This window comes from Dermacentor albipictus, chromosome 8, assembly GCF_038994185.2.
Source record: "Dermacentor albipictus isolate Rhodes 1998 colony chromosome 8, USDA_Dalb.pri_finalv2, whole genome shotgun sequence".
Taxonomy (NCBI): Eukaryota; Metazoa; Arthropoda; class Arachnida; order Ixodida; family Ixodidae; genus Dermacentor; species Dermacentor albipictus.
Genome location: NC_091828.1, coordinates 78,482,310 through 78,504,500, shown reverse-complemented (window position 1 = coordinate 78,504,500; position 22,191 = coordinate 78,482,310). Strand labels below are relative to the sequence as shown.

Sequence of the window (22,191 nt, the reverse complement as noted above, 5' to 3'; positions counted from 1 at the left end):
AAATATTATGTAACTCATGTAGAAGGTTAATTCACCACCGCACAAGTCTCTTATAATATGTCAAAATATTCATAAGTTCAACCTATTTCCCTGTTCTAAAAGACTTAACTTACGACTTAACATTCTAAGCAAGTAAGCTACACATAACAAATAAGAGAGGCTGCACTTATGTACAAAGGAGACCCATATAATGAAGTGCAATAAAAACAATATTCCAACTTAGATTACATTACCTATGCATTATGCTATGCTTGCTGAAAACAACTGGTTGGCAATTGATAATCCAGTCTAATAGTAAAAACAGCTGTTTTACCTTATGGTACTCTTGTTGGCACTTTTTCCCACACAATTTGTGCATGTTAGCGTGATGAAAATTGATCTGAAAAACACCACATTAAAAAGTTGTGCATCAATTTTATTCTGTCATACAACATGCAACAGTGTATAAAAACCTCATAACTGACAAAATTACAAAAATAAATACAGCAACACTTACACTGATCATTTATTTATGTTGAGAAGCATACTTTTGCAAGACTAAGTAAAATAGCTGACACAGACAATTTCACAGGTAGAAATAACCGCTAATACAAAACTTTCCATAATCCAAACACGTTGACAAAATAAGTAGCACAGGCAGCTGTATTTTGTTACGGCAAAGATAGCGCATGAATGACGAGTACAAGAGGGGAAGCAGAACACATAAACAAACTATACCCAGCTGCATGCACGCAGCTGTAACAATACACATAGTGCACAAAGATCCAAAAGAAACAAAGAGGAAGATGTGAGGAAGGCTTCTTTTACTCATCACAAGTCATCCTGTAAGAGCACATTATGCACTGGCTGTAAGCTATCCTCAGGACATACATGAATAAGTTACTTTAGGTGCCATTTATAAATCACTCATACAATGTTCTTGTGATTTTCCTTATTCCAATCTTTAGCTTAGCAAGCATGACTGAGTTACGTAAAGCCTCCCTACGGCTTGGCACATATACACAAAGAAGTGTTTCTATAAACACTGGAGGTCACGGACGGATGACAGACACATACCTCTTTTAATTCTTTTGTCTTTGTCATTATGATTACCTACCACAGTAGTCTTTTGTAGAGTGAAACACATCCAAATAACACACTGTGGGCAACCAAGTGTGAATACCTGTTCTCGATTTCTACCTTTCTCTGGTGTCCCGCTAAGGTAACAATGGCGCAAAGGATTGTCTTCCCAATGTATGCATTCCCATACAACAGGAGCAGATGATAAATCACATTAATGGTGCGTGAAATAAAGCATCTGTGCTTGACTTCCCACTGCCGCTCCCATCTGGAGTGATCTTTTTTTTTGCTTTGTATACACTAGTACAGGTGCTACGTAGTCCCCTTGGAACCCAAAGCAATTCTCACACCACAGCAGGATGTCAATTTTTTTAAAATTCTAAGCAGAACTCTCGTTATGGGGGACAATTGCGAACTTTTATTTTTGCTTTGTATCTTAATTATGTTGTTGACCTTTAAATTTAGCCACTTTACTACTTTTCTGCAGACAGGCCATTGCACCAATGCTAGGTTTTGAAAACACCGGAGCAGGGTAGAAAGCAAGAAGAGATATTTATAATTTGGGTGCCCTCTCTGCATTACATGGATATGTTTCAATGAACGATAAGACTACTTGGTAGATAAACATATAAAAGATAAGAGAATTAAGCTCAAAGCCTACCAAATTAGTAACTGGGAATTTCATATGCAAATTAAATTTCCTGATTCCCAGTGATGAAACAGTTTTGAGAATATGTGCGAAGGCAACCAAGTGACTCATTCTCACAAAGAAAACAAAATAAAAACAAGCAAGATTACAAGAACTTCGAACTTGCAACCTTAAGTAAGACACCTGACATGACTGATTTATGTATTTACTGAGCATAAATTACAGCTAGCGCATAATCTGCTTGAACAAGATGACAAACAATGAGTTACTGTTGCTTTCTCTCTGGGGCATTTGGCTCTTCTGAACACATGCACATTGTATGGCACAGCTGCGTGGATGTAGCTGGGCATAGTTATGAGTCAGCATCACTTTGTTATTATGGTCCTTCACTATTATCGTTATAATTTATATTTGGCAAGCAGCCTAACTATCGGGTTGATCAGCTGTATTTTAAACAAAACATACTGACAGATTTCCGTTTCTAGCTAACATAAGGAGGCGGGTACATCCTTTCAGATTTAAAGAAACAGCTGTGCAACAGAAAGTCTACGATGACCAGTACCTTTATTATTAAGTGCCATGTACTAGATCTTTCTGCAATGAATACCTCTATTACCAAAAATTGTAGTCTGAAAAACTAATTGGAAAATATTTACAAAAGTGACAGATACTAGAACTGAATTACAATTGCAAATGTTTTCGTAAACAAGATCACAATAATTGAAGTTTTATTAATTTCAGCAAAATGGCTGACCTCCTATTATTGAGGCTAGTCAGTGCTGAAGGTATTGTTAGTTTGTAGGAGTCCTCAGACTGACAGCTCTGAAATATTTATCGCCATACTTGGTGGAACATGCTTTGCTGTTGCAGATATTACTTAGCCACAAAACATTTTGTAAGCTTTATGGGACAATTCTGTGTGGAAGATAAACCTTTCTGATCATGTCTTTTTGGGTTGTGTATCTCGAAACTGGTGCTAGTCCGAGTTCTTACAAACTAGACGTTATTGAGTACGGTAATTATAATGCCTGCCAGTGCTATAAATTTCTGTTAGCGAAAATTGTCGCATTGTCATGAAGCAGTTATGTTCAATTTTTAGCGGCAGTCACTGCTGAAACACTCAGTACAAAGCACAAAACAAAGATATGGAGTCAAAATGTAAATGTCGAACAAAGTTATAGTCAATTCTTCATTTCACAGAACTGTCTTTTTTTCTGTTAGTTTGCCAATACCAATTGCACATACACAAACATTTGAGTATTGCACTTCTGGTAAATGCAGGAAATTTCAGTGTTTAACAGAAGCCCTTGGGAAGACAGCCCAGAGTCGCTTCAACAAAAAGACTTGCGTTCAATTTGCGTTTCTAGGTTGTAGGTCACTATAGCAAGGGGCATGTTTTGCTGATTGAATATTACTCGAAACAGTCTTATTATTCGTGCTAGAGGCTTGAAAAGAGAGCAAATTGTAGAGTTCTTCATGCAGATGTCATATATGTCAGTATTTCTTTAGCTGCTTCTTGAGTTATGTCCTACACAATGGGAAAATACACTGATCTTTGCGGGCACTTTCTTGTGTAAATTTTCACAAAAAGCAGTGTGCTGTAGCTACCTCAGCTCTTTGAAGACTGCAAAGTGCCGATATCTATTCAAAGAGCATGTAAAGTTACTAGAAGTATGCAAAATTAGTAGGCAGGCAGAGAGGCCTGCCTACTAATCTTGCATACTTCTCATGCTATTGTGAAAAAAAACTATTGAATATACTTCAAAAACATTTTCTCACAATAGCATGAGAATAACCTTATGCACTTATAGTTGTCCTATACTTCGAAATTTGGCATACGTACTCTTCAAGATATGCAGAATGCTGATGTCTAATTGAAATTGCAATCTGTAAAATTATTTAATGTGGCCTAATATATTTTTGCATAGTTCCAGTAATTGTACAAGCCATTTGGATAGGTATCACCACTTTGCAGTATACGAGTAGCTAAATAAGATACAGCATGAAGCTATTTCTGAAAATTTTATACACAGGAAAGTGCCCACAAAAATATTTTGCCACTGTGTAGGACATAACTGAAAAACAGCAGCTACACAAAAATAAATGACAATTCAAATCTAATAAAACACTTTATGAATGACAGTATATTCAAATCTCTAGTACAAATATATAAAAGTTGTTTCGAAGAGTTAATAAGGGGGTGTCAGTGTATTCTACCAAAGTGTTAGAAAATGCCTTTAGGCATACCATGGGGAGCTTTATAAATAGCACACGCACGCATCTGCCTAAAAAGCCCCATGCCCTGCTTGAATTCATTAGTCATTTTTGCATTCTGTTGTATGTCACCATTTGCATCCCTTAACATAGAGTGCACGAAACCAAAAACAGCCTATTACCGTATTTACTCGCATAATGATTGCACTCGCGTAATGATCGCACTCCTAAATTTTGTCGTCAAAATTCGATTTTTTTAATTTCCCATGTAACGATTTCACCCTGAACTTGCCGCAGTGATGTGTCATGTGCCAAATCTAGCTAATAATTATCGCGCTTACCATCTGTCGACTGCTTTGCGAACGACTCTTCAAGACAAACCAAGCAGACTGCACGCAAAAAACTTTCTTAAGCAGATGCCCCATTTCATTCCTTTCATCACTTTCTGCACTTCTACGACAAAAAAAAAGCTACAACCAAACTTTCCTTTATTATGTGTAGGCTTTATAATGGTTGTGGTCAACAAAAACAACAAAAAAGGCGTCTTTCGATTCTTCTCATCTGCACTTGTGGGCACGCAACAAATCACGAGCGGCAATGATAGCAGCCACGTTTACACTGATACGTTAGAAGTGTACCCTATTCATTCACCGACGTTTGTAACGCAGCTAAGATATTCGCCCACCCTTAGCGGAAACGTGCCACATTAGGATAGTGGTGAAGACAAATGCCGCAGTTTCCGCAGCATGCCCACCATGTGTTCCTATGTCACTGGCAGAGCTAAGCGTGCCCATCTCTGTCCCCTCAAAGTGGGCATGGCTATGCTATTGCCGCAAACTCGCCGATGTTATTCATTACTAATATGGAAGAAACTGTTTGAATGCACTGTAATGTACTCACGAGAAGAAAAACGCAATCAGCGCGTTCGGCTTGCTCTGCCGGCCACCATTTTTTTTCGTGTCCTGCACTACATGCAGCAGCAGCCGCCTATTTGTTGACCTGTTGTCATCCCGTAGTAAATGCCAGATAATATATTTTTTTCTTTTTGCGGGAAATTTAACCAGCGTAATGATCGCACCCCTGAATTTGAGTCAATTTTTTTTACAAAAAAGTGCGATCATTATGCGAGTAAATAGGGTAACACACTGAATTTTTAGCCTGTAAAGGGGTTGTATACAAATGGGGGCAGCCAACTCTAGTGTGACAATAAACAAATATTTGTTTTCACAACATTGAAACCAGTCATAAAATATATCCTCACAAATTTGGAAATGAATAACCAAAGAACCTTGCCGATTGTCTTATTGGTGTCCTAAACAAGATCTTTTCATGTTTATAATTCCTAGTTTAATTCACTTTCTCTAGTAAATGGGCTCTGACCTAGACTACTCAGTGTAGGAGACTAACCCAGACCTGGAAGCCAATATTTAAATCTGAAATAAAGACATTCATCCCACGAACACGTCACTGCTATGTCGTCAGAAGCGTGCATCCATGGACATATAGTCTGTAAAACAATTTTTACATGATCTGTACTGTTACTCTTGTACTAATAAATTAGGAAATGCACTTGCTATTTAAAGCACTGCTGTAAACCTTTGTGTTTGAGAAATGCAATACTCAAAAGTGTAACACAACCATGTGTGCATGAAACCTACGATGCCTTTGACATTCATCAGTGTGGCAAATAGGCACTGAGAAATGCCAAGGGCATCATAGCTTTCTTGTTTGAAACCTTGTATGCGAGTACATTACTGGTATCTTTGCAGTGAAAGGAAGTCGCATTATTATCAGACTTATGAGGGGAACTCATGTTTCTCTAGTTTAATATTTTCTTTTTTGTGCTCCTATATTCTTGACTTTTCCAAGAATAATGGGTGTTTGAAATAAGTACTCTATATTGCTCTTAAATTTTTCCTGCACAAGAGCCCACGTTAGGTTACATTTCTTGAACCCTTTGCAGTGCTGTAGATTATCAAAAGAAAGAAAAAAAATGCTGTAAGTTTCCATTTTAGCCTTCTGTATAACAAGTATGAACCTATCAATTACATACACAAGTACGAAACAACTACGAAAAACTGGGCATAAAGACATACATTATAATACCAGGAATCGATGGTGAGAATTCTAATAGAAAGGAACCATTAAAAACTCGGCACTAAAGACACATATTAATTATAATAACACAAGTATTTGCGAAGAATTTGAAGAGACAAATAGAATGTCTCTTCAAATCACTCCACCCCAACATTCATCCATGGTTCGATGAGTGACCACAGTTGGTGATGCTGTTTGGATAAGTTGCGGCGGAGGTGCAGCTGTGAAATAGGTGGAACATGTAGAGGGGCCACCAAAGGTTGCATGCTGGTTGCACAGCAGGTTGCCTTGATCTCCAGACTCACTCGACACTCATGCGTTGAACCTGGTTATACGCCATTTGCAAAAAGGCCTTGCCCGAGTGTGTGGTACGGCTTTGGTAAAATTTCGAGGCAACCTGAAAAACATAGATCGATATCTATAAGCACCACAATATTCTTCACCATAGGGCAAACCTGAAGTTTACCATCGGCACATAGCAGATAATGAAAACAGACACAAGCCACCAGACTTCAGGTATAAAAATGTGCAAAAGTGTAAATGAGTGTGAAGAGCTGCTTATAGGATGGAATGTTTCATTTTGTCTTTTGTAGATCAATAATGGTATCTTAACATAAAGTCAAGTTTACTTTGCCCTCCCTAAAAAACTTAAAATTATGGGGTTTTACTTGCTAAAACCACTTTCTGATCATGAGGCACGCCGTAGTGGAGGACTCCGGAAAGTTCGACCGCCTGGGGTTCTTTAATGTGCACCTAAATCTAAGTACACGGGTGTTTTCGCATTTCAACGCTATCGAAATGCGGCCGCCGTGGCCGGGGTTCGATCACACGACCTCGTGCTCAGCAGCCCAACATAGCCACTGAGCAACCACGGAGGGTATGGCCCTCCCTATTTGTGTAAGTAGGCTATTCCATGCGAGCTGTACCAACCTGGCACACGACCACTTGAAATTTTTTTTTGAAAAACTGGAGGCCCTTCAATATAGCGCAAATGTTAATTTCAAGAAATACTTAACTTAAAAAGTTTTTTTACTGGCGCAAGCACTAAGTGAGATTTTGTGTAATGCACCAATCTATGCATCATAAAAGGCATAGCAGAAAAATTGGTTCCTTCATTAAGGGGGCCAAATTTTTCAGGACAATAAAGAGAGGCCTTACACCAAAAATTGAACTGCTTATTAGCCACTGCTCAGTTTATTATGGGTCATTAAAAATGGACAAAATGGCCTATTAACTTTATTTTCATGAATCTGGCTTACAGCAAATGCTGCAAATTTATGTAATCCACATATTTAGGAGTTGTGCTGCATGCAAAAACTGGTTTCAGGAACATAAATTATGCAGCAGTGCACAGAGATGAGGATGAACTAGCAAAAAAAGTCAGTTTTGGTGTGTTTATCGGCATACTTACTATTGAGGCAGTCCTAGTAAATTTATGCCCACTACCACGTATGAGTGTACACTGTATTGTTTTTAGATTGCTAAAGCTTTATCAGAGCAGTTTTTTGTTAAGCAAGAAAAAAAATTGTACAAGTGGTCTCCTACTGGTTTCAAAATTTGCAGCGCATTTCGTGTAATCCACATAGCCTTTTGGCGGCTAAGGCAAACTGCGTGGTCTTGAGCATCCCTGCACAGATAGCAGGGAGTCTAAACTGCTTTGAAGTTAACTCTTTCATTGCTGAGTGGCTACAAGCCACTTCACTCAAAAAGTTGCCACTTAATCACACGTATTTACCTTAATCTTTCTGTCGGCTTCCAGCCTGCTTGGCATCATCACGAAGGCTGCCAACTCCCTAGTGGACGTAGTCAGGACACGGTGGTGGCAGGACAGCAGGAGCTGCCAAAGGCTTCGAACTCTCTAGTGGACGTAGTCAGGACACAGTGGTGGTAGGATGCAAGGGCGGGAGCCACCAGAGTGTACCTGCAGCAAATTTGCACAAATGCTCTTAGTCCTAACATGTCACAATTTACAAGAAAAATTCAGCTGTCTGTGTAACATGGATACCAATACAAATAAATGTAAACAATTAGGTCCTACAACACAACTAGAACATCGACAAAGAAGAAATGGTACTTATGCTTATGAAAATCCAAGCAATGAAAAAAAAAAGAATGTGCATCCGATTTGTGCATGGAAGCTCAGTGGAAACCCGAGCTCATACCATCAAATGATCTGCTAGTCAACTGCAAGCCTCTTAAAATGTCATTGTATATTTTTTACACGCACTATGTTAAGCTGCATTAAAACAAGTTCAGCATCTCTAAATATAAGTAATCACGAAGCAATTCAATTAATGAATTCCAGTGGTCGATAATGCAACAAAGTGCATGCTCTGATGAAGCTGGCCAAACTGGGTAGCGACAAATAACAATGTGGTTCTCTACATCTTGTTTTTCTGGCTTTCGCTGTAGCATTAAAATACACAAGAAATTTCACATTCCTGACATTTAACCCTGCTAATTTTTATTCCATAATGCATAATACTTCAGCAAGAGCAATAATGCTGTCTTTTAATCATAAATAGTGATAGAACAAGAAATTTTACTGGAGCTAATGTTTTGACAAGAAAACTTATCTCCTTCTCTTTGTCGAAACATTGGCTCCAGCGATGCTCCTTGTTCTACGCCTCTTCATCATTTCAAGTCTCTGTCTTCCTGTGAACCTCTGTACTTTCAATGTTGTATCAATGAAATTGTAATAACGGAGAATTAGTAAATGTAGCTGATGAAGAACTTGGGCTTGTTGGTAGACAATGACAGAGTAACTGCGCAACATAGAGATACGAACAAAGGAGGCTTATGTGTGCCGTCACCTCCAGCCATGTTTCTCCTTTGGACGATTACTCTATCTCGATGTAAAAGTATTACCCTTTGCACAATAATGCTGAAATGAATAAAGGCCAGGAAAGTGGACACAAAAATTACAACAAATAGCATCATATGCTAATGAGATATGCGAAAGTGCCTGCTACGATCTGTCTCACCCATAACGTGCTGGATAAGATGGCGTCTTCTGGATGTTGGCATTTCTTGAATACCTAAAATAAAGTACATTTCAAAATTACAAAAATACACAGAACAGCAGTAGCAGAGGAGATAACGCATTGTTTAGTAAAAGAAAGTAAACTAATCTCTGATGCAGTGCAGACGAAATTTCCTTTATTAAATTAGTAGAATAATACACCACACTTCATTTCATTCAATGCTGTGAGCGTTTCTTGGTACAAGAAAGAAAGGTATTTCTGCATGAAAACAGTAAAATAATCATAGCCTTCTACTTTTACAAAATACGCGACAGTGACTAAGCCAACTACAGCAGTATATACTTAAAATTGTTATATGCACATTACAATAGCCAAGACAGGATAAACTTGGGTTTATATGCAGATCACCAGGAGGTACCACTTTGCAATCAATTCATTTCTGCTTGCCAAATATCTGCACTAACATAAGACTACAAATAAAAAGACCCTCCTTTTCATAAAACACCGGACTCAAAATAAAAAATCCAGTAGGAATACCACAACTTCTGTGCATAACACAGCCAGGTTTTGTACGCCTTGTAGGTTTTACTATATAAAGGTTGCAGCAAATTCATGCTTTTAAATATTTACCACCATGAAAATAAAGATTACATAAAAAATAATAACATTATACATCGGCTTAGATTGTCAGCTAACGTGTTTTGTGTTTTCTACTTACAGCCAAATGCACATAAATTTTTTTCTGTTTCAGCGCTTTTAAAGCGCTGTGTCTGTTCGCTTGTGCATGCAGCCGCTTTACCGCTCTTAAGATATCTGTGCTGCCACATCGCCTGACACTGCCATACAGCGTTGTAGCGCTTTTATTATTCGCGGTAATATACCTAAAGCGCTAGTAAATCTTCAGAATACACAAGCTGTCTTTTCGACTACCTGTCTTCGCCAGCGAAAGTCACACTGGTGCTAGTATTGTATCTACACTTCAAGTTACGCAGTACTTGATATACGGATTTTTCGATGCGACAGGCCACTCGTCACCGGAGTCGTTAAGAACGGTGTTTCTCCTGGCAGTACAGCTTTGCAATAATTTCAGATGCTCTCCTGAGGCTTCCGTCTGCCAGTAGTATTTTCGCATACATACGCGCACGCATGCCCAAGAAACGTCTGTGAACTGCCAAGAGAAACGTGGCGCAAAATGTAGCCATACCGGAAGGGCCGAGTCCGCGCCGTTTGTAAACTCGGAACAAAAGCTGATATGCTTACCTGAGACGTTAAGAGAAATATGGCACAGGTCACAGGTCCCCGCTGGTAGTGGTTCGTATGCATCTGGTCGTCTCTGTCCGTTGCGATCTCCCATATCACAATGAAAGATGCAGTGCAAACCGAAAGACGAAATCGGCGATACGCTGCTGCTGGCGGCGGTCCCCTCGTCGCAATCACACAGCACGGACAGAAGCTCCCACCGTAACTTGTCGCAACGCTTGGTTGCAGTCGCCCCTAGCGCAGCGATTTCAGAACCACTCAACGACAACGCACTCGCGCGTGATACAGCGCAACTTTAAAATGGCGTCATGCTATTGACGGCTTCGGCAAGGTAAATGTACCTGGTAGCGAAGCTTCCATAGGAGCCCATACGTTCAAGACATGGCGGTCCATCGCCGGTTCATGGGGCTTAGCGCCATCTGTATGTGGTGGGAACACTTCCGGCGGAAAAAAAAATGACGTGACGCCATGTCCGTTAAAAGCAGAAGTGACGTCATTTTGTTTTCAAGGGCGCGAAATTTGTTTTGTTGTTCTTCCTTTGGAGCTATATATTCAAATGCCCCGCCATTCGACTTGATGGGCGTTTCGAGCTTTCAGCGTGGAAAGCGATGCAGGAAAAGGCCAGCCGTACGGTTGTCGAAATCGCATCCCTGCAGAGTACATACTTTCTTTGGAGGCCGACAAAAGCTTTAGGTGTAGAGTGCTGATCCTATTGTCGGATGCCAAGCCCCGTTGGTCAGCGCAGTCGCACGAAAACAACTACACAATTATCTGGCGGTCGTAACTCACTACTTTTGACTGAACAGATTAAGAAGCAATGAAGGTACCCGCGTCACCAAATTCAGACAAACTTCGACAAGCAAGAAAGCACAAATTGTGAGGGGGGCGTATTTCAACAGGTGATACGAGTGCGCCTTTCTGCCCATTTCAAGACGTGCATTGCACTGCGAGTGATAGTCGCGTCAACGCCCCCTGTAGCGATGGGCGCTGAAAATAAATGCATTTATTAATAATAATAAAATTAAGCGTATTTTCTTAAGTCATCACGAATATATAAAATTGACTAGGAATTTTATTTTTGTTGAATGAATCAAACTGTGTCTCGTTTGAATTAAAAAACGCGTTTTTCTTTCCCAATGTTTGTTCCCTCCAAACATAGTCGCGCTTCAATCGCTGCTCCCATAACCCCCCATGCTGATGTCGGTGACAATCTGTACTGAACCGCTTTTCGCCCGAAGCTTCGCGACCTATTTGAATCGACCTTGGCTTCGGCTTTGGATCATTTTGTATCTGCACAACTGAGCAAAACAGTTGCGCTAGTTTCGTTTTTGTTTCCTCGCGTTGAAATAAAAACTGTTTTGCTCACTGATAATTTTACGTCACTTAAGTAATGTTCACGAATGAAACAGCCATGAATTTAACACGCGTGTTGAAATGCCCGCTACGTTCACTTGGCAGAAGCAAAATTTGCCCGTCCGAGCGTGGTTACGGTTGAAATATCTATCGGGGGGCTGTCGGAGCATGCTCGAAGTGTGAAGACGCGGCGTAATTGTCCTTAATTTGCTTAGCTATAACGGTGCGGCTGCCCTTTATTTCTGTCGAGTGCAGTTTGCTCTGATGTGAGGTAGAACTACAAAGCCGCCCATGTTACTGAATGATCTAGTGCACCTGAAGCTGCCAGAACTCCGGTATTTCCTCCACAAGTTCTTGCGACTGTGTGCCGTTGTCACCAAATGCGAGCGTAGTCATTTGGCGGAGATTTAGCAACACATTTTCTAGAACTATCGTTCACCGCTCTCTCACGGCATGGAGAAGCAGCGTGGTTGGTCTTTAGTGAAAATTTCTATTTATTGCGAATTTTGCGATAGCAATTATATGGACACAACCGTCGAAATATATCTGTCGGTGTTACCGTGAGCTTTCGTATAAAGTCAAGTGCGATAAGATCCTATCCCGCGCCGTTGGCTGTGCGCGTTAAAGGAAGTTTTTGAGGCTGAGCCGGGCTCGATGGGCGCCCCAAGTATCTATAGGAGGTCACGTGATAAAACGCGCGCAAGCCGGGAGAGGGATGCGCTAGTTTAGCGCGCTTCTCCTCCTCTAGCCGTTTCTCTAGCCCGGTCTTGCGCCACCCTCGCTCTGTTTTGGTGATAATTTCCGATGGACGCAAACCTGGGGGGAGGGGGGGGGGGGGCGCTCAGATAACGCAATTTTGCGGAGACGCTTTGACGGAAGAGGCAGCAGAAGCGTTCGGTCCGCTCTGTTCGCGCCCTTCGTCACGCCAACGCTGTGACAGCGAGTGTTCGCCGTCATTGAGTGAGATCTGTTGTTTGCACGTACGCGCGTGAGCCAGTACTTCCTAATTTAAGGAGTAAGCGAATGTTTACTGCAGTTTATTCAGCCGATGAAACAACGAACCTTGGTTCGGGCAATAGTTCGTGCAGTGGTTCATGCAGCATTGGGGCGAAACTGCTGTATTTTTGTTTTTATATTTCTAGGGGGTTCCAAAGCAGTGTTGCGTACGCTAATATTTGTTTCTGGCCGCGGAACGCAACGCACTGCGGTAGCCCAGTGGCTTTGGTGTTGCGCTCCTGAGCTCGACGCGACGGGTCCAACCACAACCGCGGCAGTCACATTCCAACGGGAGCAGAATGCGAAAACGCGCGTAACCGTGCATTCCGTACACGTTAAATAACCCGAGCTGCTAAAAATAAACCTGCATCTTTCCATTACCGTGCGCCTCATAACAAGATATTGATTTTGGAACTTAAATCTTCAAAATTTAGTTTAAGTCGCGGAATTACATTTACAATCGACACTGTTGACTGCACCTACTGAACTTATCTCTTTGCTGTGCTCTCTTTAGTAGCCAATACTTTTTTTTAGATTTACTTATGGTCAGAATCCAGTGTGACAAATCCAAGTTTTCCTTATCATGGGAATCCAGCTATCGCTTAAGCGTGTGAGGCATCAACAAACATGGTCAAGGAAAATCAATATATAGAGTTCGAAGTAATTGCAGAACATGACAAGGATGAAAGAATGATACACGGCATTACAACCAGGACAGGAACCCGAGGGCCTGCCTAAAACAGAAGAGTTTATCTGGTATTTCTTCTCCTGCATTAAAATCTTTCTCTCGCCAGACTCATCTCGAATATCAGAGGAATGGCGATCTTCCATGACTCTTAGCGTGCTATTGAGAGTCAAACGACCCATGCGGGAATGTTGACTCTTCTTTCTGACTCTACTCGCGCAAAAGTGGGTCTTCGGAAGAAAAAAGAGAGTCAAGTTGCCGTGACTCACTTTTTACTCTCTTTTTTCTTAGAGTGAAGGTATTACAGAGGGGGTGAATGCCAACAAGATCATAACTAAGACAAACATTAGTTACAAATTAGGGTACATTATGACAAATTACAAATATATAAATATATATATATATATATATATATATATATATATATATATATATATATATATATATATATATATATATATATATATATATATATATATATATATATATTTAGGCACTTGTAGATACAGGATCCGCCGTATCCGTAATTTCCGCCGAACTCTGCCGCACACTACGAAAGGTTTTGACGCCTCTCTCCGACTTCTCCCTCCGAACCGCGAACGCTCAAAATATAACGCCTCTCGCTGCCTGTACTGCTCGCGTCTTCATTCAAGGTCTACTGTATACCGTCGAATTCGTCGTCCTGCCCACTTGTTCCCATGACATCATATTAGGCTGGGACTTCCTTGCAAATAATAACGCCGTTATTGACTGTTGTCACGCCGAACTCGAACTTTCTGCACTTCCCGACGTCGAGCCTATCGAAAACGACCCTTCCAGTGTTAAACTGTTTTTTTCCGAAGACAATTCCGTCCCTCCACGCTCTTCCCTGCTTGTGCCCGTGTCGTGCGCCGCTATTTCTGATGCCGCTCTTCTCTTTACGCCCTCTGAGCTGTTCATTCGCCGCCGATGTTCTCCGCTGCCCTTTGCTCTCCTTACTCTTCGCAATGGCGTCACGAAAATGGTTGTCGACAATCCCACAGCCTGCCCTTTAGCTTTATCTCATGGTGAATGCCTAGGCCTTGTTCAACCGGTCGACACCTTTTGCATCTTTGACACTCCTGCCGTCTCTACTTCTGCGGGCCTTGGCGCACTTACTTGTGACTCTGCGGTTGATCAGTCACTCCTCGACGCTTTCCACTGCTCCATCGACGATGGCACGTAAATGTGACGTCATCTTCAGAACGAAGCCAGCTTATTGCTCTCCTTCAGAGGTTCAGCGCTTCTTTCGACAGCCATGCTTCCGGTTTGGGCCGCACATCGACCGTTTTTCACCAAATAGATACGGGCAGTCACACACCTTTACGGCAGCGCCCTTACCGAGTTTCCGCCTCTGAGCGCCGTATCATCGACCACCAGGTTGCTGATATGCTCAAGCGTGGTGTTGTGCAGCCTTCCAACAGTCATCGGTCATCGGTCACCCTCGTTAAGAAAAAGGATGGCTCTATTCGATTCTGCGTGGACTACCGACGTCTGAACAAGATAACGCGCAAGGACGTTTACCCCTTACCGCGGATTGACGATGCCCTCGACTGTTTGCAGGGAGCTGAGTTCTTTTCTTCGCTGGATTTACGTTCCGGATACTGGCAAGTCCCCTTGGTACCATCTGATCGACCTAAAACAGCATTTGTAACACCTGACGGATTGTACGAATTCATCGTAATGCCTTTCGGCCTGTGCAACGCTCCAGCCACTTTTGAGAGAATGATGGATAATATTCTACGTGGCCTCAAATGGAACACATCTTTATGCTACCTGGATGACGTAGTTGTCTTTTCCGCTGATTTCCGAACCCATCTCAGCCGTCTCGAGCAAGTTCTCAAATGCCTTACTGACGCGGGACTTCAACTTAACTTAAAGAAATGTCGTTTCGGCGCCCGAAAGCTCACTATTCTTGGCCATGTTGTATCACGAGACGGCGGCGTCCTTCCGGATCCAGCCAAGCTCCGCGCTGTCACCGACTTTCCGCAACCAAAGAAGTTAAAGGAGCTTCAAAGTTTCCTTGGTTTATGCTCATACTTCCGACGTTTCATTCGAAATTTCACTTCCATAAGCGCACCCCTGACAGCCCTTCTAAGTGGCGACAAAGAACTTTACGCTTGGTCGCCCGCCTGTGATGACGCCTTCACGACATTACGCCGCCTGCTAACCTCGCCACCTATCCTCCGCCACTTCGATCCTGCAGCATCCACAGAGGTCCACACCGATGCCAGCGGCGTCGGACTTGGCGACGTACTCGCACAACGAAAAGCGGGCTTTGATGAATATGTCGTTGCCTACGCGAGCCGAACTCGGACAATGGCCGAGGCTAATTACTCTGTTACAGAGAAAGAGTGTTTAGCCATTATTTGGGCCCTTGGAAAATTCCGTCCTTGTTTGTATGGTCACCCTTTCGATGTCGTCACTGACCATCACGCCCTTTCTTGGCTGTCTACCCTTAAGGACCCATCTGGCCGACTTGCTCGCTGGGCCCTTAAGCTACAGGAGTACGACATCCGCGTCCTCTACCGTTCCGGCCGCAAACTTGCTAAGAGATTTATTAGCAACGGGCGCGAACGGGTAGCTGTCACAAGCCTTCGGCGAAAGACAGCAACCACGAGCTCATGCCGGTAGCGATGGCGCTGTGGCGCAGGCAGGCTACTCTTCTTCGTTACACATGTTGATTGTTGACAGTTTATATCACGCTATGGGTTCAAGAATTCGCAATGATTATGCAAGCACGGAGAGACTCAATGCCTTCAGGCGTTTCGAAGAGTAATTTTCGGCGATTTAGACACATAAGCCCAATAAACGAAGCCACAATTATGAAGACTTACGACACGATTCGGCCTATTAAGGTAGATTATCTAAGAGGCGGGCATTAATTGCATAACAAATTGCAATGTCCATGTAGCTAAATAAAATATTTGCTAAAGCTAAGCAGTCGTGGAACCATGCCTGCTTAGCCGAAAGATAAGACTAGTGCTACTCTTGAAACATCCGTTTCAAAATTCTAAAAAAGAACGCATTGGCCTTACAGTTAAGCTCATTTAAAACTGCTTGACCTAAGCATGAACATCGGCTTGATAAACAACAGATAAATTAGCTGCGGCTAGGGCCGCACTTGTCTGCTTCCCACTGACGTCGGCGTACAATCGCTATCGCGCTCATATACGACTGTTTCCAGTATGACTGCATGAACATGATAGCGATTACAGATAAAATAATTTATAAAAAATGTTCCAATGCGTTATTTCGCGTTGCCATTGCAGGATTGGGCATTCCGACCAGTAAGCCTTCAGTTGCACAGCTGAAAATGTACTATAAAAACTGGCTGTCGGTCTCTTTAACGGGCCGGATATTAGGGAAGTGGTGCTAGTTTTACGATTTCTGATAAGCAAACATGGCTTCACTGCTGCTCAACTTTAATTTTGTAATTGGATCATGTGCCCCAACATTAACAATTAAGAAAAGGAAGGTAACACATTCTTAAACTTATCCACCTGTACATAGCAATTATTCGGGCAGGCAACGCTGCCCTAAAAGTAATCCACTTGAACAGACCTAAATCCGCTGTGTTTCATTGGCTATTCCAAAGTTTCGATCTACGATATACACTAAACTGAATATTTAACGACGATGACGCGTACATGGAAGAACCAGGTACTAACGCACACGCTTTTCCTCACGTCCTTAAGTAACAGCTTATTAATTGAAGCACGTTCCGTACGGAGATTGACGCCAAAAGCAAATACGCAAGCAAAAATTATAAATGAATCAGGAAAAAAGTTGAGCTGCATGGAAAGCAACATCTTTCGTACGTTGAAATCTTGATCAAGAACTGCGCTTGTCCCTATGTGCCTTCTTTTGTCGCAACTTTTAATCGCGCTACCGTACTCCCCTTGAAGATACATTACCCACAAGCCCACATTGCAACCCCCGTGAGCTCAGGCGAAGTATTAAAAAAAAGAGCGCAAAATTGTACTCATATCGCACGTTATTTGCAATTCATAAAACTCTCACGCAAAACGCTATGGGCATACAAACGAATGGTGCCTCTAGATGGAACTCGGCAACCACTGTTCCATATTTGGCGAGATATATCACGCCTGCTCAAAGAAGGAGCACTTGTCGGCGCGGTTCATGGGCGCATCGGGTTTACAGGAGAACGCGCGGCTAAACGCAGCCATGTTGCTCAGCACCTTGGGACACAGTTCACCGCGGCCGCACAGGCTGCGGCAGAGAGTCACGAAGAAGAGCATGTCCGGCGTCAGCGAGATGTCCTTGCTCACGGCGTAGCGTCTTGGCTCGGCCGCTCGGTGTTCCTGAAAGGCCCGGTACGCGACCTGGGCGGCGGCCACGTCCATGAGCACGGAGGATCTGCCGCCAGCGCACGAGATCTTCTTCTGCAGCTCTTCGCGCGTGGCTCTCGACATCCAGCTCCTCACGGTTCTGTTGGAGTCCAGGAACGCGCCCTTCTGCGATGTTGATGTTTTGTGGAGCGTGTAAGCAAGCGTGGCCTCCGAGATGGAACAGCGCTCGTGATCTCGGGGGTTGTAAGTGTGTGCACAGAGGGAGTGCGCTCAGGACATTGCCAAGGTCTGATTGGCACACGGCGTTGCTACGGCCTCTCTGACTGGCTCAAAGTACCATCGTTGCAGAATTCGATGTTAGGCGGAATCTATACACTAGCACCCTCTGAGACCGCGTGAGAAAAGATGGTGTTCAAGTTACACCCTCCCCGTGGCGGCACCCTCAGAGCATAACGAAACGAATCGCGAAGGCATTAGCTTTCATATATACTGGGTCTATTCTATCATCCGTCCCTGACAGTCCCTGACTGCCCATACAAGGCGGTGCTTTCAACCAATGAGCGTTGCGCAGTCCTGGACGGCATACGAGACGGCCAATCGAAATGGCCCGCTGAAATGCCGGAACCGGATTGAAGGGGCCAGAAATACGTCATGGCGCCCCACGAGCGTGTGCGCACACACGACCTTCGCACGATTACGCGCACCCGCGGGGTCTCGGCCAAGCGCGGCGGAGGAGGACACCCACCTGCGGGTCGAAGCCCCTGACCAGCTGCCTGGCCACGGCCGTGCCGAAGGCCGCGTAGTTGACCGAAGCGGGCGCGTCCGTGTAGAACATGGGCGGCGCCGCCACGGCCAGGTGCAGGAACACCGAGTTCCACCAGTAGTCGTACTGCACCGGGAACGAGTACTCGCCGTGGCGGTGCAGCAGCGAGTCGTTGAGGGGCCAGCCGGGGAACGTGCGACGGTGCAGGTCGGCAGCCTGCGCAGTCATCGCGGCTGGTGCAAAGGCTGTGCATGCGTAAGGTTTGCTCGATTCAGAAAAAAAGGTGCACGGCACCACAAACGAAAAGGTGCAGGGGGGGGGGGTGCCATTTATGGTGTGCCGGGCAGCGCCCACTCGCTGCAAGGTTCAAGGGTGCACTGCACCGCGGCGGCACCTTGCCTTGCACACCGTTCAATCGTGCGTAGGGGTGCAGGGCGCACCGCTGCACCTCGGCGAATCGAAGGCCTAAGTGCAGCGCACCGTGAATAGGTGCAGAAGGTGCAGAGAAACTTGGCTGAATCGAATAGACCTATACTGTATACTGAGCGCGTGCTGTTTTTTCATGGCTTAGTAGCTTAGACAAGAACGGCATGCTCGTCGCGAAGAGGAGGTGACGCTGCACCGAAGCTACCCCATGGGTGACTTCCCAGACGAAATTCAGATCTCTCACGCGACCTTGACGGCTGCCATGCAAGCTTTGGCCCAGGTAATAATGAGTACATTGATTCCAGCGTGTTCAACCAACCAAGGCACGCGAGAGACATGTACAGCCTCCTGCATTTTCAACTATATCCCGCGAGAAGGCTAATATTGTCGTCCGTAGTCCTGAAGGGAAAATCGTGTTTTGCTGGGCGTCCAGGCGAAAAAGCTGTTGCGAGTAGCTTGAAAGTGCCTGAAGGCCTCTCACGGCAATGCAAAAGTCAGCGCGCAGGAAGAGAAACAGTGAATGTTATAATGCACATTCTGTAAAATGATTCTAGCGTATCAGAAATAATTCGATTTAACAAAACAACGCCAGTTGCAAGCACAGACGAGAAAAAAATTAGACATGGTACCACTTCATACCCCGACGAAACAAATAATAGACGCATTAAGTACATCAAAGACAGAATACCACGAAATTGTAGGCTATGTACAGCATAAGCGAAAAACCATGCCCAAATTCTCGCATGCCGGCTCACGTGAAAGAACGGACCAGGACAAGACATGGTATAATATTTACTGACAGAAACGCTGTTACATCCCTCTCCGCAGAGATGCGGCAATATCACTGTCTTTCTTTTCATATTTAATAAAGAGCGAAGGAACACTATATGTTCATTATTGCAACAAATAGTACGTACACGCCGATGTGGTTTCTTTCTTTAATGCGAAGCATTCTTTGACTCATCCCATGCAGACACTTTGCGGTAAGCAGGTTCTCACTTCGCTTCGCGCCTCTTATGTAAAGAAGAAATTCAAGTGCCCCATGGATGGAATGGAGCCTCTGTCCCCAGCACAGTAGTCCGACGCTCGCTTTTCATACGTTTTCGTTGTCACAAGGACACACTCGCATGCATACACTTCTCTCTTGCCAACGCCAAGTAGGTATAGCTCCGTGAGATATTTGGCGCGTGCGTCATGTGGCGGTTTCTGGCTGTCTTCCCTCGTGACGGCTAACGCTTTGAGATGCGCTGTTAGACTGCATCCTCTTCGGGATCAGACCACAAAGAAGTAATTTAATTATGCGCCTTGGAACGCTGTCACAACAGAAATAGTTCCCCAGCGCAGCATTATAGCGTTCCCAGCGTTCCTACATATGTCACTTTGCGAATATATCCTTGAACTCCTTTTGGAACAGGTCGAAACCCATCTGCGGTTCTCGCTTGATTTCGGCAATCGTGTCAGAACGGCGGTCGTTGAGATCGGCTTTCTTTTTTTGTTGTTGTTGGGAAGTGGGCGAAGATACAAGCGGAAGGAAAACCTGTCAACTGACCCGTCTTTCACGTCGAGGATCGCCACTAGAAAGGAAACAAGTTTACGGTTATGAATAAAAAGTTTGAGGTTTTACGTGCCAAAACCACTTTCTGATTATGAGGCACGCCGTAGTGGAGGACTCCGGAAATTTTGACCACGTGGGGTTCTTTAACGTGCACCTAAATCTAAGTACACGGGTGTTTTCGCATTTCGCCCCCATCGGAATGCGGCCGCCGTGGCCGGGATTCGATCCCGCGACCTCGTGCTCAGCAACCCAGCACCATAGCCACTGAGCAACCACGGCGGGTTCGGTTACGAATAGTGCACGTTGTTCGGCGAGTCGGTAGTTCGTCGTAATAAGCAAGGTGAGCGCCCACCCTTGTGCTCTTCTCGTCCACGTTTGTACTGCGTAGCACCTTGCTTTACGGTTACCATCCCGGGAACACGCAATAGTCGTCGCCGTGGAAAAGCCCGACGTCTCTACGACCAAAACAAAGGCCGGACAAGTGTACAGCTCGATGAAGTACATGCTCACCACCTTTTTTTACTGTTGTGACATTGTGCATCAGCAATTTATGCCCAACGGCCAGATGCTGCTGTAGTTGCTGTACGGCGATAAGGCACCCTGCAACTGAGCACTCCGCATACGCGAGCATCTCGCCCGAAGGAACAATGTTTCTCCTCAACGCTCACCTTAATCGCCAGATTTAGCTCCCGCTAATTTCACTCTCTTTCCCAAAGTTTAAGAACGTGTGCTTATGAAAATCCAGTTAAAGTTGCAGTTTTGACCCAATCGCTGAAATGAAGCACGAATGACGGAAGGTCTTCGAACACTTCTGGAAAGGAGACTTCTAGGACATGTTCGAAAGGATGTAAAAAAGTGCTCCGAGCGCCGTATTGCTCTGCAAAGGGACCATTTCGACCGTGGCAGTGTGTGAGAGCACACTGATAAAATCGTTGTTTCCAAAACAGAGTCAGTGTCGAAACTTTTTGATACCACCTGTTATGTGATTAAAACCTTAATGCATGATGCGTGGATCATGTTGAGCTTCTACAAACATGGGCCATACATTGTAAGGCTATTACATTTCGATTTTATTCCAATCTCCTGACGTCAGATGTACTTAATCGCCGACGCAAGCATCGCGTTGTGACCCGCAGTTTGTTTGAAAAGCCCAATCAAGCGCTCGCCTCGTTTATGGGAGATCGCTTTTGTTTGCTCTCAAAGCGGACAGCATTGCCTACATTCACGGGTGTTTCTTATATAACTGGCCGAAAAGAGAGGAGGAGAACGTAAAATGGGAAAGGGATGCAGTGGGGCCGGGCTAGCGCAGTTAAAGGGACGCTAAAGAGACAAATGATTTCTTCTGCATCAGTAAATTACCTTTATATGAAACCAAAACCACCACTCTTACTACGATAAGACGCTTGGTAAACCGGAAAAAGAGCAAGAACGACAGACGGGTGGTGACGCCTCCTTGAAGTTCCGCACCTGGTCGCCTTGACGCCATGGATTTTGGTGGCATCTTCTAGGGCCTACTTAATTATATGGCGGTACAGATTTACTACTTTGTGTTCTAAAGGAACCAACTATTAAACATGGCAAGTTTCGAGAACCTTTACACAGCAAACGCGGAGTAAACGCGAAAACATACTTTGGAATCCCTGACGTCACATTGACGTGCTGGCGTCGGGGTTTAGGCGCGAAATTCGAATACTCATACTTCGACCTTCATTTTCTCATCTTATAATCAAACTATTATTTTGAAATGACTGTCTGCAGGGTTCTCAAACAATGCTTTATTATTTTATTATTTCGCTTTAGTGTCCCTTTAAAGTAGTAA

General features: G+C 43.9%; 1 protein-coding gene and 1 long non-coding RNA gene across 3 annotated transcripts in view; both read right to left on the bottom strand.

Moving 5' to 3' along the window:
• Positions 1–394: 394 nt before the first annotated feature.
• LOC135896182 (uncharacterized) lies at positions 395–10,524 on the bottom strand. Its single transcript, XR_010562622.2, has 4 exons — positions 10,264–10,524; positions 9,004–9,057; positions 7,755–7,940; positions 395–6,416 (listed from the first exon to the last, which is right to left on the bottom strand). It is a non-coding gene; the product is annotated as an uncharacterized lncRNA (long non-coding RNA).
• A 4,830-nt stretch (positions 10,525–15,354) lies between these two features.
• LOC135921264 (membrane metallo-endopeptidase-like 1) overlaps positions 15,355–22,191 on the bottom strand; it is a 30,571-nt gene continuing 23,734 nt past the window's right edge. For both annotated transcript variants that reach the window (XM_065455585.2, XM_065455577.2), the window contains 2 exons: positions 18,374–18,607; positions 15,355–17,793 (listed from right to left, as the gene is read on the bottom strand). In XM_065455585.2, the coding sequence (XP_065311657.1) occupies positions 17,419–17,793; positions 18,374–18,607 (609 nt within the window). In that variant the 3' untranslated portion in view covers positions 15,355–17,418. The remainder of the gene's footprint in view (positions 17,794–18,373; positions 18,608–22,191) is intronic.